Below are 17,681 nucleotides of genomic sequence, written 5' to 3'. Positions count from 1 at the left end.
AGGCAGCAGTAGACCAGCAGCTCCTGTGTCGTGAGCATAACATATTGTAGACCTACACTAATTGAGAGGGTAATACATTTGGTCAAAATCACTGTATAGGATACGGTAAATTGACCAATTTTAGCCAACTAACAAACTACTACCAAATAAAATCTCAGTCAGCTCTTTGGTGTTTTGTTCGGTAAGCGGCGAGAGCGTGTCGAGCATCAGCTCAGAAATCCGTCCATCTTGGATTCCTGTGCTCTCGGCAGCAGCATTTTATTTCCTTTGTCTTGAAAGTTGTTTCCATGCTAATGAGGTCTGGGGAGTGGACATGTGTGATCGCCGTTTGAAACTCTACACAACATCTCTTTCTAGTTGCTCAGAAGTCGGACGACTGCGCCGGCGGCCGACAATCACGGACTGACGCCGCCAGAACTGTGGCCTTTTGTATTAAACATCAGCTGTGACTCTGGTGTTGGTGTGAAACACTCGTCGTCCCTGGAGGGTTCCTCACTGATGAGGGAGCCAACTTCTGCAGATCCTCTTTCGTTCTTCTATTCCATGAAACGACGCGGCACCGCGTACGTGTTAATGAGCTCAGCGGCGTTTCCCCCTCAGATGTCGGGATGAAAGAATCTGAGCGTGGGTGGTTTCACACACAGACACGTACAGGACTTGGAGTCTTGGGCGAGGGTTCATGGATCTTTTTCCACTGTGTCACACACACACACACTTCAAACACAACGAGAAAGGATGGATGACTGGAGTGTGTGTGTGAGTGTGTTGCCTCTGCCGTGAGTAGATCCTGTTGCGCTCGTGGGATTCAAACGTGCGCGTGACGGTTAATATCTGTGCGCGTGAAATCACGTTCATAGCTTGCGAGTCATTGTTTTGTGCGCTGGATTATTGACCCAATTCTGACAAAAATGACATTCCTGATGTTTGCGCAGAGAGGCAGCGCTCAGTTTTTTGCCTCACAGATCAGGAACGATCTCCAGCTCGGTTGCAAATGCGTCGTTTTTGCCACAGTCTTTCATTTAATCTGATAATTACTGTTTGTATTTAGTCGGCATTAGTCAGACCTGGGTTCGTTCTGCAACCACCTTGTTGTGATCTTCCCTTCCAATCTAAGTCCTTAGACTTCCTGTCTGTTGCATGTAAAAGTTTGACTTTACAGCTTTAATCAACCTCATTTTTGATATTATCCAAAGTTTTTTGTTCAGTTGTCTTGGCAGCTCCTCCTAGTGATCTTGCTCCAGCTGAGCTTGCCATACAGAATTTGCGTTTGTCCATTCTGAAAACATGTCCTGATCAGTGGAGTTGGTCTATCTATCTATCTATCTGTCTATCTGTCTGTCTATCTGTCTATCTGTCTGTCTATTTGTCTATCTATCTATCTATCTATCTATCTGTCTATCTGTCTATCTATCTGTCTATCTGTCTGTCTGTCTATCTATCTATCTATCATGGTTTATTTCCAGTACGTCACTCTCAGGTTCCTCTACGATGGCGTCGCGCTGCAGCCTCCAGTGTTAATATCCTGACACGACTCTCTCTGATTGATGGTTTCTAATTAGCAGGAGATCCTGGCAATAAATCGAGGGATAATTATGCAATGGGACATGATTAGCGAATAATCCGCTGTCATCTAGCTGCCCTCCTTTAACAGCTGGGCCATCAGGACACAGATTACTCTGAAGCTGAAGTTCAGAGGGAAAATCACAGCTACAGATGACTCAGATCCACACAGTTTCCTACGTGATGATTCATTATCTACGACATTTTTATTGATTCAGCTTGTGTTTCTCCTCTCAAAGAGTTATGAACGAGTGTGAATCATTTGTCAAATTCCACTTAAATGATGCAGAACATCAGTAATCGCAAAAACCAGCGTCTTTCATTTGTGTTGCTCATCAGGCTCTGCCAGGCAAAACTATCAGACCGGACCGAGCGATGGTGTAAATTTACCTTTTTCACAGATGAAAACGAGGCGTTATGTAGATAAAATCTACAGTTTTGTTCAGTGCTTGTTAAGTACGTGTATATTTTAATTTGAATGTGTTTTAGCATGTAGTCCTATAGTGCAGTTTTAACGTGTTTGATCACTTATATGTTATTATACTGTTGTAAAAGCCCAACTAGGGATGAGAGTTGCAAACTAGCAATAGCTATAAACTCTCCGTACATCAGATGTCAACTGTGTTGTCCCCATTTAAATCAAATTTGATTATATTATAGATTAAACAGATTCAAATTCACAAATTCACCTTTTCCATGTTCCAACCTGTTTGCAGTCAACTCACTCTACTTTAGAGACTCGATCGACACCGCGCGAGCTCGTCGACACCGCACGAGCTCGTCGACACCGCGTGAACTTGTTCAACAGTTAATTTGTGGCCTGAGTGGGTGAAAGAGATAAAGAGTGATAGAGAATAGAAAAGCACGTAAACGAATAAAGTTCACGAGGCTTTTTTACCTGAAACCTGTCTGTGGGTAAATGTCAGGCAACGTAATTACTGTTCAAAGAGATCATCCTTTCATCACATGGGTGAAAACCCGGGTTCAAACCCCCCACCCTCCCATTGCTCTGCTTTTCATCTCGTCAAAGGGCAAACCAGCATGTCCTGATGATGAGGTGATTCATCCGCAGATAAAAGTCTAATAATCACTGTGATTAAAGGTGCAACATCCAACATTATCGTGCTGCAAGGCTTTAAGCTGGAACTCACAACAGGGTCTTAGCCTCCCTTCACTGCTTACCAGTAAAATCCTGACCCTAAAGCCCCTGGTGTTTTTCCATGCACATGAAGCGAACTGCGTCATGTAATCCAGATTTTTGGAAGCCGGTGGTAGCCGGTGATTTATCTTCCTACATATCTGCGATCAGTGGTGTCCGGACTTTTGCTCCACTGATGGAGGATGAGGACAGAGAGAGAATTGAGAAACACGCACACACACAGAGGGAACACAAGGTCACAACATAAAACTGCAGATATATAGACCTGTTCACTGTGGTGAGTCTGGGCTTCTCTGCTCAAGCTGCTACCCCAGCGACCCAACCTCAGATAAGCTGTAGAAAATGGATGGATGGAGTAGTCCAGTAGGTCCAGAAGGTGAAGTAGGTGTTGGAAGTGTTTAAAACTTGTGTTCTCTTAAATGGCCATCAGAGGGCAACATTTTTTTGAACATGAACTAAACAAATTTCCAGTGTTTGGTCACATGGTCAAGTTAAATTTCCTCAGATTTGATCATCGACCAGTGGCTCCTCAAACAAATCAAGGTGCTCTTTGGCTCCACCACCCAGCCCCGCCCCTTTCTCATTTAAAAGATGGCTTCTAAGGTCTGTCCACCTTACTCTATGAGACAGAGAATGATTTCCTGACGGGAAATTCACGTCCACACCTGCAGGTGATCGGGAGGGTGAACCCAACGTGCCAGTCATCTTCCCCCTGGAGAAATCACTCCGATTGCCATTTGGAGAATGAATTCAGTGACCTATGGTAATCTCAGGATTCATTTACTCTGTGCTGGCTGTGCTTGAACTGGGAATGAGAGACAACGCTGCTGCTGCTGCTGCTGCTGCTGCTGCTTTCTTCTCCCTTCACTCAGGCTAAATTCTGTTTCAATAATTATCCCTGACCAAAAATAGACAAAAAAACGCACGTCTGATGACTGAATCTGAAAAAGGGAATCCACCCACTGACACTGAATGGAGAGAGAGAGACTGAGGTCGACACTGCGATGGGCCCAAGTCGCCTCAAAGAATAGACACTTATTTAACACGTATTTCTACGTGTTATTTTAATTCTGAAGGAACAACCCGTTTATAATTATGATTTCCTTTATTTGAATTTGTTTTATAATAATTTTTCCAACATTTTTTAGATGCACAATGTTAACAATGTTGGAAACACTGGAGTGCCTTCTACAATAATCTAACAGCTCTTCTTTGAAGATTATATGACATCACAAGTGAACAGTAGAGTGATCAAAAAAGTTTAAAAGGCTTTAAATTTGCATATTTTTTTTAACATATTCCACGTATCCAACAAAGTTTCTGTTCATAGGTTTGAAAGTCAATCTCTGTCAGCGAGGACGACAAAGTGTCTGCATGAGACAAACACCAGCTGCAAAAATACAAAAGCCCTGAGTACGACTGACGCTGCCGAGCCATTTATCACAGTTTGAGCACAGAGAGCAGGTTAACACTCAGGCTAAACTGTGCCACTGCGAGCAGCAGGTTTGTGCAGGTGATGGATGAGCTCACAGCTCTGTGAAGTCAGGTGTTTTCCACACCTGAACAGTCCCAGCATGACTCAGGGTCAAAGGTTTGATTAAATAACAACACAACTGAAGCAGCCACTCCACAACACAGCAGTGCCAGATGACACAGCCTCACTCTATAACACGGCAACGCTCTATAACGCGGCAAAGTTCTGGAACGTGGCGACGCTCTACAACACGGTAACGCTCCATAACGGTAGCGGCTATATAACTGCGCCCAGGCGTTAAAGGGGCGTGGCGACACTCTGGCAGTAGCAGCTCTATAACCGCCCGGCGTTCTGGAGGCGTGGCGTTCTATAACTGCGGTAGCGATTCTATAACGATAACGTTCCATCAACCGTTATTTGTCTATAACCGCCGGCAGCTCTACAACGCGGTAGCGCTCCATAACTTACCCGGTAGCGCTATATAACCGCGCCGGCGTTAAGAGCGTGGCGACACTCTGCTGCGATGGCGTTCTATAACTGCGCCCGGCGTTCTGGAGCGATGGCGGTAGCGCTAATGCGGTAGCAGCTCTATAACCGCGGTAGCAGCTCTATAACAACGCCGGCGGCTCTACCCCAACCGATAGCGCTCTATAACTGCCGGCGGCTCTACAACGATGCTGCTGCAGTATACGCTCTACTGGCTGCGGTACTTCGGCTCTATAACCGCGCCGGCTGACTCTACAACGGTGGCGGCTCTATAACGATTAGCTCTGCCTAATTTAATCTATAACACGGCTCCATTCTATAACACGGCAACGCTCTATAACATGTCATTGCCCTATAACACGGCAACACTATAACACAGCAATGCTCTACTACACAGCGACAAACTCTGACACAGTAGTGATGCTCTGACAGCAATGTACGGAAGCGTATTGCTGCCACACATACAAAAAAAGTGGGGTGCTCAGTATCACGTTATAACGAGAAAACAATCTTATCTCGTTATAACTTACCACTGAGCACCCCACTTTTTTTGTATGTGTGGCAGCAATACGCTTCCAAAGCAATGCTCTACAACGACGTGGCGCTACAAAACAGCGACACTCTATGACACAGCCCATCCCACCCCTATCCCATAGACTTCCATTCAAACTGAGCCCTTGAGTCGACCCCTGGTGGCTAACCACTATTTCCAATGTTCTACGTTTCAAAGATGTTTTCAGAGCCAACGTGTGATAACTTGAGCAGCATTTTTTCGGTTTTTCGTAAACTGTCACAGAAAAAGCTGAAAACTCTGAAAGTCAAAGTTTGAAAAGGACTTCATGAGCTGATTAAAAAAGATAATTGTCTACGTGTCTGCTGCCGCCTGGACGTCAGTGCCAAAGGAAAAGTATTAACGGGACTTCACCTGCGCTTTATGTCTTATTAATTTGTCATCATTACCTGAAAATGAATGGCTGACAGTTGTGATTTAATGGACCACTGCTGTGCGCTATATAGTGCTGCAGTAAATCCTCAACGACTATAAAGCTGTGTATTGATTCAGCTGTAAAACTACAATGAAAAATTCCCACTTCTTGGTTATATAACTTGCACACATAAAAAGAAAACTCCCAATTCCTCACCATCAAAGCAGCTCAGAGCGACAGAAAATGAACGAAAAACTGGGAGGGAAAATGAGTGGTTATTATAAGTTTAAAGGGACATTTCAGATGGTTTGGAACCGATTTCTTTTAGTCTCTTCTGTTGTGAAATGAACATCATATTTTTCATATTCATGTTGCAGCAGATGCAGATTTACAATTTCTGGGACGCTTGCCAAATACATTTTAAAGCCAATATCTGTATTTTTGCGTCACTTTCTTAACCACTCACTCTCTCACACCAAAGTCCATAGAGAAAATCAGTGATTTTAGCTCACAGGGACACAGGAGCTGCTGGTCTACTGCTGCCTTGTGTGGTCACTTTGTGCCACTGAGGTTAATCTGAACGAAATAATTAAAACGCCAAAGTGACAAAATCAGACATTTGAACTTGGAGGCAGCAGTGGATCAACAACTCCTGTGTGTGTGATGTTAAAATCACTGATTTTCTCATGGACTTTGGTGTGGGAGATTGAGTGGTTAAGAGAGAGATACAAATTCCTGTTTCCCAGTGAGAATCGTTTTTCTAATGGCCAGGGATGCATAGCATCGAGAGTGAATGAGATAAAATGACATGATCTAAATATAAAACAGTTGGACACGATTTGATGAGGAATATAAGTATTATAGGAAACAGAGTAAACACAAATCTGCAAGTCATATTTATATGAATGCTTCAGTCTGCTGCTCCTCTCTGTGTAAACTATAATTATTAGAGCTCAGTTGATGGAGAATAGCTGAGAGTCTCTAATCTGCCAGACTACATGTGGAATCCATGTGGGGCTCTGAAGCTAATTTCCATTAAATTGGTATTAAAGCCTGGCTAATTAAACAGGAGCACAGAGGAAACAACACCACCTCACTGTGATGGAGACACACAACCGTGTTTACTCCTGCTGCTGCTAAATATCCTACTGTAAAGACTAAAAGAACAATATAACAAAAATAAAAAAACAATAAGGAGGAGGAGTGTATCGTCTGCATATAAAAGAACAATAAGGAGGAATGTATCGTCTGCATATAAAAGAACAATAAGGAGGAGTGTATGGGTCTGCTATAAAGAACAATAAGGAGGAATGTATCATCTGCATATAAAGAACAATAAGAAGGAAGAATGTATAGTCTGCATATAAAAGAACAATAAGAAGGAGGAGTGTATCGTCTGCATATAAAAGAACAATAAGAAGAAATAGAAGGAGTGTATACTAATAAATCTGCATATAAAGAACAATAAGAAGGAAAAGAATGTGTCTGCATATAAAGAACAATAAGGGAGGAGTGTATGGTCTGCATATAAAGAACAATAAGGAGGAGGAGTGTATAATCTGCATATAAAAGAACAATAAGAAGGAAGAATGTATAGTCTGCATATAAAAGAACAATAAAATGAGACATATAAAAAAGTAATAAGAAGGAGGATGTATGCGTCTGCATATAAAGAACAATAAGAAGGAGAATTATAAGTCTGCATATAAAGAACAATAAGAAGGAGGTGTATCGTCTGCATATAAAAAAGAACAAGAAGGAGGTGTATCGTCTGCATATAAAAGAACAAGAAGAGGAGGAATGTATAGATCTGCATATAAAAGAACAATAAGAAGGAGGAGTGTATCACTGCATATAAAAGAACAATAAGAAGGAAGTGTATGGTCTGCTATAAAAGAACAATAAGAAGGAAAGAATGTATAGATCTGCATATAAAAGAACAATAAGAAGGAGGAGGAGTGTATCGTCTGCATATAAAAGAACAATAAGAAGGAAGAATGTATCGTCTGCATATAAAAGAACAATAAGGAGGAGGAGTGTATCGTCTGCATATAAAAGAACAATAAGAAGAAACATTTCACCTGCTGACGTAACTCGGGGTCGTGCAGAGGTCAGACAGATAACCCACCTGCGACCTGTGGTGTGTGAGTTACTCACATGACAGAGACGATGTCTCCTCGTTGGACCTCGTGGTTCCTCACACTCCAGCGGTTCAGGAGGACGACGTCACAGTCCGAGCCGCTGCTTGGGTTCAGGAACGGCTGTAAACGAGACAGAAAGCAACAGACACGGTTTCTCTGGGTACAGTCCTGGACCGTCACATGAGTTCTGAAAACACACACGAGTCACGTGTTTTGTCCTCTCGCCGTCGACGTCTCACCTGCATCGATGCTCCTTCCACTCGAGCAACGTAGGCAAATCGATCCAGGACAGTGACCGTGACGGGGACGGCCACAAAGAGGCCACTGACAAACGCCCGCAGGTAGCGCCACCTGGCCGTCGCCCGCTGAGCCATCACCTGGACAGGGAAGTGACACAATGCCCAGGGTAAGCCTACATTCAATTTAACTTTATTAATCTGTGTGAGGGGCGCAGGAAGAACACAAAAGGTTTGCTCTGGTTGTTAATAAATGGTAAATGATATATATATGATATATATATATACATGTTCATGTATATGTTTATATATATATATATATATATATATATATATAAACAACCGCAGGGCATCGTTACCTCACATATCTTTCTACCTTCGAAACACGATGACGGCACATGATCAAAACACGACGCTACTGTCAATTTTCGCCACACACACACACACACAGACTTTTCCATTTTGGACAGTGAAAACACGCCGCTGTGAGCTTGATGTCCCCACATGCACTTTCTCATCCACTTGCTTTTCGTGGCGCGCTCTCTGAAGTCCAGACAGGCGTGAAATAACCGAACAGCAGCGGCAGACGTGCACCGCTGCCTTCGGCTAACAGCGAACACCCTCGCGTGGACGTACGCCGCCTCGTCTCTGGAGATCTGCAACAGCTATAACCCTCTGAAGCAGACCGCGCTCATCTGTGTGTTTGTCAGTGAGGTGTGAACACAAGAGGGATGAGCCAATAACAAAATGAACATGATTGGATATTTTAATTTAAACTCCGTTTGTGTGAACAGCAGTGGGAATATGCGGAGTTAAGACGCCGGTACTTGTGTCTTGAGTCATCTAGTATATGGATTTTCATTTGGCGCGGTCTTCACACAGATAATTCAGGGGGTTTTCACCGTGGTTTGCACTGAGTGTAACCAGTGAGCAACACCATTAAAAATCATAAAAAACACAATAATAAATAGCAGCCATACAATAAAATCAATAAAAATAAAACATCTCATGAAGTGTCAAAGGCCAAAGAGAAAAGGTGGGTTTTAAAGAGGGATTTAAAAACCAACAAGGACGAGGCCTGTCTTATGTGCAAAGGCAGATCAGTTGGTTTTAGACACACTCAGGAGCAGCTGATCAGCTGACCTGAGAGAGCGTAAATGTAAACGATCTTTTTCTTCCCCGTAAAGACAGCAAAATATCTCCATCCACACTGGCTCTTATATCTTTGTGTGTGGACACTCGGAGCTGTGCGACACTTCATCCGGGTCCGGGTGTTACGACATCAGCTCCACAAAATCTGTTCCAACGTAACAATCTGTCCCGACGTGAGCATACTGCCGTTAAACTTACACACACACACACACACACACACACACACACACGATTCCCCCTGCGAGAAAACAAGTGTATCATCAGAGGAAGCGCCGCCCTACACAGTGTCACAGTGTGAAGAGCGAGGGTCTCGTTTTCCCAGAGTCTATCGTTTAGCCCTGAGTTTGCCCACATAGCGTCACACGTACCCTAGTAGCCACACCACATTTCCCATCATGCAACACATAGCAGCTGTAGCCGCAGCAGCGTTTCCAAGCCGAGTTCAGTATCGCGTTTGATCAACATGTTCGGCTAAGCTAACTGCTACAAACAACCACAACACTTCATTCATTGACTTAACAACACAGCAAACAGGGAGGTACCCACTGACTCAGGGAGGCACCCACTGACTCAGGGAGGCACCCACTGACTCAGTTACATGTTCCATTTAGTTAACAACACTTTCTCTAGTTTACCACACACAACACAATACTCATGGTCCGTGTGGAACGCGGGCCACATTGGAGCCAGGTCCTTATTCTGTCCCGGGACAGTGTAGCTGGGGTTTGCTAATGCTTTAACGGAGTATGTTTGAAGGGGGAAATATGTGTGGATATCTATATGTATTATGACGTTAAATCTATTTTCTAGGGCTATTATAATGATTGTGCTTGGAGATGTATTACCTAACCTAGCGACTTCTCCCAATTAGTAGCTGATTGGAAGCTTATTTAAAGCTCGTGGGGAGACTGGGTAGGAGGTTCAGGGTTGTCATGTGGTTGTATGTCAGCTTGCTGTGAGGTTGCCTTTTCCGTGTCTATCCCAGTGAGTTTTCTATTGTTTCTGAATGGCCGGTTTGATTTCTGTTATTTCAAAGTATTTTCTTTATTCTTTTTTTGTTATTATTTTTACGTGTGCGCACTTGTAAATAAACAGACACCATTTTCTCACTTGAATCCTTGAGTCCTGCTTTTTGAACGTTGTTTAAAGCCTTTGGTTGTGTTTACCCACAATGCCCTGCCCTGTAGTCCACGTCCTGCATTTGGTTCCTCTGAAGCGAGCCCAAGACCGATGTTTTTAAGTGGAGCAGAGTTGGGTCGCGCATTCACACGTCCACAAACCAACCAGACTTTCAAAGCAAACCAGCTCGGGTTGGATTAAGAAGGAGCTGCTGTGAATGAATGAGTCCATGATGTGCAGCCACACACAACATAGGCTTTGACATGTTAGAGCTTTTCAGGTCATCTGGTGAGAATTCTTGTATTTTTTAATATCGCAATATGCATCGTCAGATTGGATGATCATCATCATCATCATCATCCTCCTGACTCCGTATGAAACACTGTGTGTGAAATAAGTCATTTTGTGTGGAAAATCTCTTTTCACCTAATATTTATTTGTCTCCAGGCGTGACGGTGCTCACTCAGCCGACACTAAGGTGATTAGTGGACAAGAGTGGGTGTTGACTGTGAGCTCGCGGGGATCCAGGTTCACTGCCTCGGAAACAAATGTATCCCTCATGCAGAACATTAAATTCCTCTGTCCACCTAAAATCTCTCTCTCTGTCAATCTCAAATCTATCTCTGTCCACCTTAAATCTCTCTGTCCACCTTAAATCTCTCTGTCCGGCTGCAACGGTTTGAGCCGCGCGTGTGTGTGTGTGTGTGTGTGTGTGTGTTAGCAGCTAGCCGCTGCGGCTAATATCGCAGCGGACATTTCGAACAGAAGCGAAGTCCCGGTGACACGCGCGGAGAAGTGACCGTAAACGGTCACGTGTTTACCGATGACTGAGAAACTAAAGTTACGGAGGCTAACATGAAGCTAACTCACTCACTCACTCACACACATCTTACTTACCTCCAGGCAGCGCGAGCTCCGTCTCCCTGTTGATGTCACGCGACGTCGCCCGGGTCCTAAAGCCCGCCTGCTGTTTAGTCCGTAGAAAAAAATGAAGTACGGAAGTACGGAAGTCCATTACATGTCATTTAGCACTTACAATGGAATTGAGTACAATCCGCCAGGGGTGGAGTCGAACATGTGAACACGATTGTGATCAATGGGAAAATTGCTTTTTGGGCCCATGAGTACTTGTTGTTGCAGTACCACGAGTGGCCACAATGACACAGTTGTCTTCAAGGCAGAGGGGGCGGAGCTCTATCCAGTTCTTATCATACATCCATGGTCTGAAAACGTGTGTGACGACTGCAGTTCTCTTCTGGGCCACCAGCCGGCGATGTAGCAGCGGAAGTCCTTTATCCAGACCTTCTACAGTAAACCGGATGAAGAGATTTGGTGGTTGTGGAGGCAAAAAAAACTAACGCTGTGCCAAACAAACTCTTCAGAAGTCATTTTTGGAAGAGTTTTGAGTAAAATAAAGAAATCCTAATCTGAGTTGATGGAAAACAAACCCGCTGCTCTGCTGAACGCTGTTCCTCCTTACGGACACGTGATCGCTAGCGAGAAATGGAGAGAGACGACCCTCATTCACAACCTGAAAGGTCAACATTTACAAACTTCTGTCATATATTCCGCTTGTGTACTATGTTCCAGAGCCCTTGTCCAGAAACTCCATTTGAAAAAGTTCATATTTAAGGTCGTTTCCCTCCGAAATCAGATAATTACATGTTGTGTAGTGTATAAGTCTTTTTAAAACATTTAAAATAGTTTAATAGTTCAATTCGGCGTATTTATGATCCATATAAAATGTTTGGATGATGTTAAAGAAGGGCAATATCCACTCTGTACACTGTACACACTGCTAACCTTACGTTAGCTGACTTGAGAGTGTCAGAAAAGTATTACGAATTAAATGTGTTGTTCTTATAATGTTAATATATATATTTAATTGCAGTGCAGATAAAATGTAGATTGGAGAGAGACAGTCTCTTCTTACTGAATTAACGCAATTTGTGTGTTTTTTTAATGGACATTTTTTAAGAAAATGGGGCCAAAAAACCTGATTTGTAAAAACGTCAGTTGGAGCATTAAATGTTGGAAATAACTGGATATTGCAATGTAGTTAATACATCAATAGTAGTTTAAAAATATGTGAAACGACTGTATTCAATTCGACTGTTATTGTTAAACATGGTTTCTAAAATGTCAAAAAATGTCTTGTTTTTGTCCATAAACCAAAGTTTTGACGATTTCTTTGTTACATGGAGCAAAGAAACCTGGAAATGTACGCATTTAAGAAGCGGAAAAATCCCACAAACCAAGATTCATTTGATAATTGCTTGATAGCAGCATTAAAGCTGAGTGGAACTTTTACTTACGTGTAATGCCACTAATGGCTGAATGAATTTTATGATAGTGCTTAGTCTTAATTAATCTCTGGATAGAAGAGAAAGTTTTATTTACAAAAAAACCCAAACATTGCAACCAAAACTGTCACAATAAATAAATCACACATAAAACCTAACTGGGCTTGGTCAAGTCAGTTTTATTTATATAGCCCAACATCACAAACACAATTTATCTCAAAGAGCTTTAGAGCAAATGACACCCTCTGTCCTCACAAGAAATGGGAGAAACCTCAGGGAAAAATGGCAGAAAAGTCTCACCATGTCATTGTGAACATATATTTGATGTCCACGACATTCTGAGGTAACTTTTCTGTTTGTGAGGCTGTTGCTGATCATAGCTCTGATTCTCTTGAGTTGAGTCAACTTGAGGTGACCCGTGGGGGACGTCGTAGGCCACAGATCAAACTGGTTTGTGGGCCACATCGGGCCCCAGGGTCGTATGTGGCCCATGTGTGGTTTAACTCGCGGTTGACGTTGTATTTCAGCCGTCCTGTCTTCTTCCTCTTCTCCTCCTGCAGGTGGAGGAGTGAAGATCCTGTTTGAGAGTGAACTGAGTTTGACAGATTTCCACCTTCCCAACAAAAGCTGCATCCTCTACGTGTCCGAGTGTGACATCGTCGCCGGAAACAACTACAAGAGGAAACTGGTTCGCTACAGAAACGTGAGTTCATTGATGAAGGAGACGCCCGTGGCTGAAAGTGTTCACGCCGTCTGACCTGACGTTGACGGCGCCCCCTCCTGTTCAACAGGCGAGCAGCAGCTTCCAGGGGTTGGTGTTGGTGGAGAGGACCAGACTGAGTGAACAGTTCTTCTCGGCCGTGCAGAAGTTTGTGGTGTTTGACCTCGGTCTGACTCTGCTGCCGGTCAGTGGTCAGACAGAGGCCTCGCAGCTCATCGCGCAGATCGTACGTCAGGAAGAGTATACATATATACACGTGTATATATATATATATATATTGTGACGAGACATCCAGGCCCTTTCTCAATATCCACACTTGTGTGTACTTGTGTGTACTTGTGTACTCCCGTACTTGTGAAAACATCATCAGCCTCAGTTCTGTTCCAATTGTCAAGTACGTGAGCAGCGAGGACGGTTCTCAAACCGGGAAGTGTTCTCGCTCCGCCTGTTTTACCAAGTATGCATCAGGTGGTGACTTGAGCGTACTTGGGAAAGCCACGTATCCCAGAATGCATTTTGGCGGGACCTAGCAGCAGATAATACAAATATAAACCTCTTTCTCTGTCCTGGAACACAGTTTTAAGATCATTTGAGGCGAGAAATTAGTCACTTAGAATTCAAACATGTGGTTTGTGTATTAAGATCTGACGTATTTATAGTTTGGCAGCAACGTTTGTCAGAAGGGATAAGCTCCGCCTCTGCAGACCGAGGTCTGTGCTTATTCACTGTTGTGATATCAGTGTCTGTGCTTAGTCACTGTTGTGATATCAGTGTCTGTGCTTAGTCACTGTTCTGATGACAGTGTCTGTGCTTAGTCACTGTTGTGATGACAGTGTCTGTGCTTAGTCACTGTTCTGATGACAGTGTCTGTGCTTAGTCACTGTTCTGATGACAGTGTCTGTGCTTAGTCACTGTTGTGATATCAGTGTCTGTGCTTAGTCACTGTTGTGATGACAGTGTCTGCTTAGTCACTTGTGATGACAGTGTCTGTGCTTAGTCACTGTTCTGATGACAGTGTCTGTGCTTAGTCACTGTTCTGATGACAGTGTCTGTGAGTCACTGTTGTGTCTGTGCTTAGTCACTGTTGTGATATCAGTGTCTGTGCTTATCACTGTGATGACATCGTGAGTCACTGTTGGAGTTCTGATGACAGTGTCTGTGCTAGTCACTGTTGTGATATCAGTGTCTGTGCTTAGTCACTGTTTGTCACTGACTGTTGTGATGTGCTTGGTCACTGTTCTGATGACAGTGTCTGTGCTTAGTCACTGTTCTGATATCAGTGTTCGTGCTTAGTCACTGTTCTGATGATGACAGTGTCTGTGCTTAGTCACTGTTGTGATATCAGTGTCTGTGCTTAGTCACTGTTCTGATGACAGTGTCTGTGCTTAGTCACTGTTGTGATATCAGTGTCTGTGCTTAGTCACTGTTCTGATATTTGTATTGGATCAAATACAAAACACCAACATCAAAAACATTTAAACCAACCTTTATTTAACTTAGTCATTCTGACCCACTCTGCTTGTCTCCAGGTCCACAGCGGGAGCAGAGAAAACCCCTTCAGGAGGAGTTCTTCCTCTCAGCTGCTGGACCCGCTGGTTCTGGCCGTGGTCCAGCAGGTCCCTGGTGTGGGCCGGATCAAAGCTCTCGCTCTGCTGCAGAACTTCTCCAGCCTCCAGCAGCTCTCCAGCGCCACCATCAGCGAGCTGGAGCCTGTGGTGGGTCCAGCAGCCGCTCGGCACATCCACAGCTTCTTCCACAAACACGCGGCGGCCGGAACGTGAGTGCTCTGAGTTTGAGTTTGAGTTTCTGTCTGGACACAGATATGAAACGCTGACAATCGAAGGAGATGCATTTCACTACGTCAGCGAATATTCTCACTCACACACTCACTCACACACTCCGACATGGACACACACAGAATGAGGACACAGTGTGTGTATGGACGCAAGTCTATGATGTGTTAAGGACACGTTGACGTCTTTATCTCACTGTTGGACAGACTTTACCAACAGGAACAGCAGCTCCTGTGTCCCTGTGAGCTACAATCACTGATTTTCTCTCTGGACTTTGGTGTGAGAGAGTGAGTGATTCTGTCAAACAACCAACCTGTTCTAATGTAATAAATGTATTGATTATTTTATTTATTCATTTTCCTGTGTATATACATGATATATAAACATATGTATAATATTTTGGTTTCCTCATTAAACACTTTTAATATCAGTCATTTCTTGCTTTTTTAAATGTGTGTGTTTTACATGATGTCGTGGTTGGCCTCCCACTGCGGTGATGACATCATCATCGTCCGTTTCACTGGCCCTCATTCAATATGAACGTGAGTGATCACTTCACTGCTGCACTGCAGATGTTTGTGTCCCAGTTAGCTGACGTGGATTTATTGTTAGACAGATAGATCGATAGACAGACAGATAGATCGATAGACAGACAGTCAGATAGATACATCAATAGACAGATAGATCGATAGACAGACATACGGATAGATCGATAGACAGATAGATCGATAGACAGGCAGACAGATATAGACGAGATAGATCGATGAACAGACAGACAGGCCGGATAGATCTATGAACAGATAGATGGAGCGAACCTTGAGCCGGATAGATCTGTAGACAGATAAGATCGATAGACGAGACAGACAGGCGGATGAATCTATAGACAGATGCGTGAACAGGCCGGATGGAATCTATAGACAGATAGATGGAAGTAGACGAAGCGGATAGATCTATGAACGAATCGACGAACAGGATGAGTGCGGGCAGATGTTTGAGACAGACGGATAGATCTATAGACAGATAGATCGACAGACAGACGGATAGATCTGCGGGCAAGATAGATGATGCGGATAGATCTGGAATAGATTAGATGAACAGACAGATAGATGCGATAGACAGATAGATGCGATGAACGGGAGCTGAACCAGATAGATGCGATAAACAGACAGGCGGATAGATTGATTAGACGACAGACAGACAGATAGATGCGATAGATAGGTTGACGCTGAACAGATAGATAGACAGACGAACATAAAATTTGATGAGCAGACAGACAAACAGATTGATGTCACAGACAGATTGATAGACAGGCAGATAGATCAATAGACAGACAGATAGATGATGAACAGATATTGATGATGAACAGACAGGCCGGATAGATTGATAGACAGACAGACAGATAGATCAATAGACAGACAGATAGATCGATAGATAGGTTGACAGACAGATAGATAGACAGACATAAAGATTGATAGACAGACAGACAAAAAGATTGATAGACACAGACAGATTGATAGACAGACAGATAGGTTGATAGACAGATAGATAGGTTGATAGACAGACAGATAGATTGATAGACCGACAGATAGAATGATAGACAGACAGATAGAATGATAGACAGACAGATTGAGAAATCTGAGTTCACAGCAGATGTGTTGATGGATGTAAACAGGAGGGACACCTGTGATGACGTCAGCACTGAGAAAGTGAACCGATCATGTTTTTTGTGGTTGTTGAGAAGCACGTGCGCACTGACTGACTGTGTGTGCTGGTGGCGCCCCCTGCTGCTGAGATACAGGGACTGTGATTTCTGATTCTGAAACGTGTGACTAGCACAGCCAGGAATTGAACCCACAACCTTTCAGTTGAAAGACAACTCGCCCTACCACTGATGCCTCCACCCTTACACCTCACTTTTGATACTTTGATACTTAAGTACAGTAAATGTCATAAACTTTAACTGAAGTAAAATTATAAAAGAGTGACTTCAACTTCGACCAAAGTCTTTTTCAGGTCTCATGCTTTAAAGTTCTTTATTATTATTATTATTATTATAGTTGTTGTTGTTGTTTTTGTGCCACCGATGTCCTCGTGAGGACCACAGAGTTCTGAACTGACCCGAACACGCGAGTCAAACCTGGTGTCCGTGAACGCACCACCCCGAGTCCCGCTGTTTAACATTCTGTCCTGAGCTGCGGCAGGTTGTTGCGCAAGCGCAGCCCTTTGAGTTTGGATGAATACGGAGGAGGAGGAGGAGGAGGAGGAGGAAGAGGAGACTGGACTGGACGGACCGGACCGGAGCGGAGAAGCCCGGGGCAGGGGAGGAATCAGCAGGCGGACATGGAGGGACAGAGCAGCGGCGGCGGCGGCGGCACCTGCGGCCGCTCTGACGGTGAGAGGAAGAGGAGGATGAAGAAGATGGAGATGGAGAGTGACAGAGTGACTCTGAAGAAGGAGATCGGTCTGCTGAGCGCGTGCACCATCATCATAGGTGAGAGAGAGAGAGAGAGAGAGAGAGAGAGAGACTACACTCACATCTAACTTCAGCAACCTGCTGCTGATGATGATGCTGCTGCTGCTGCTGATGCTGCTGCTGCTGATGCTGCTGCTG

The 17,681-nt window shown here is 43.9% G+C and overlaps 2 protein-coding genes across 2 annotated transcripts; one reads left to right on the top strand and one right to left on the bottom strand.

The window, feature by feature from the left end:
* Positions 1–7,722: 7,722 nt before the first annotated feature.
* Positions 7,723–11,316, bottom strand: LOC122762751 (mitochondrial inner membrane protease subunit 2-like). Its single transcript, XM_044017930.1, has 3 exons — positions 11,151–11,316; positions 7,986–8,123; positions 7,723–7,866 (listed from the first exon to the last, which is right to left on the bottom strand). The coding sequence occupies exons 2-3, from the start codon at positions 8,118–8,120 to the stop codon at positions 7,759–7,761; spliced, it is 243 nt and encodes an 80-aa protein (XP_043873865.1). The 5' UTR covers positions 8,121–8,123; positions 11,151–11,316; the 3' UTR covers positions 7,723–7,758.
* A 98-nt stretch (positions 11,317–11,414) lies between these two features.
* Positions 11,415–15,504, top strand: faap24 (FA core complex associated protein 24). The gene is made up of 4 exons (XM_044017929.1): positions 11,415–11,791; positions 13,117–13,259; positions 13,348–13,503; positions 14,807–15,504. Exons 1-4 carry the CDS (start codon positions 11,689–11,691, stop codon positions 15,056–15,058), a joined length of 654 nt encoding a protein of 217 aa, XP_043873864.1. The 5' UTR covers positions 11,415–11,688; the 3' UTR covers positions 15,059–15,504.
* The last annotated feature ends 2,177 nt before the right edge of the window (positions 15,505–17,681 follow it).

The sequence above is a fragment of the Solea senegalensis genome, unplaced genomic scaffold (genome assembly GCF_019176455.1).
Source record: "Solea senegalensis isolate Sse05_10M unplaced genomic scaffold, IFAPA_SoseM_1 scf7180000016058, whole genome shotgun sequence".
Taxonomy (NCBI): Eukaryota; Metazoa; Chordata; class Actinopteri; order Pleuronectiformes; family Soleidae; genus Solea; species Solea senegalensis.
The sequence above is the reverse complement of the archived record's forward strand: the minus strand, read 5'-3'. Positions and strand labels throughout refer to the sequence as shown.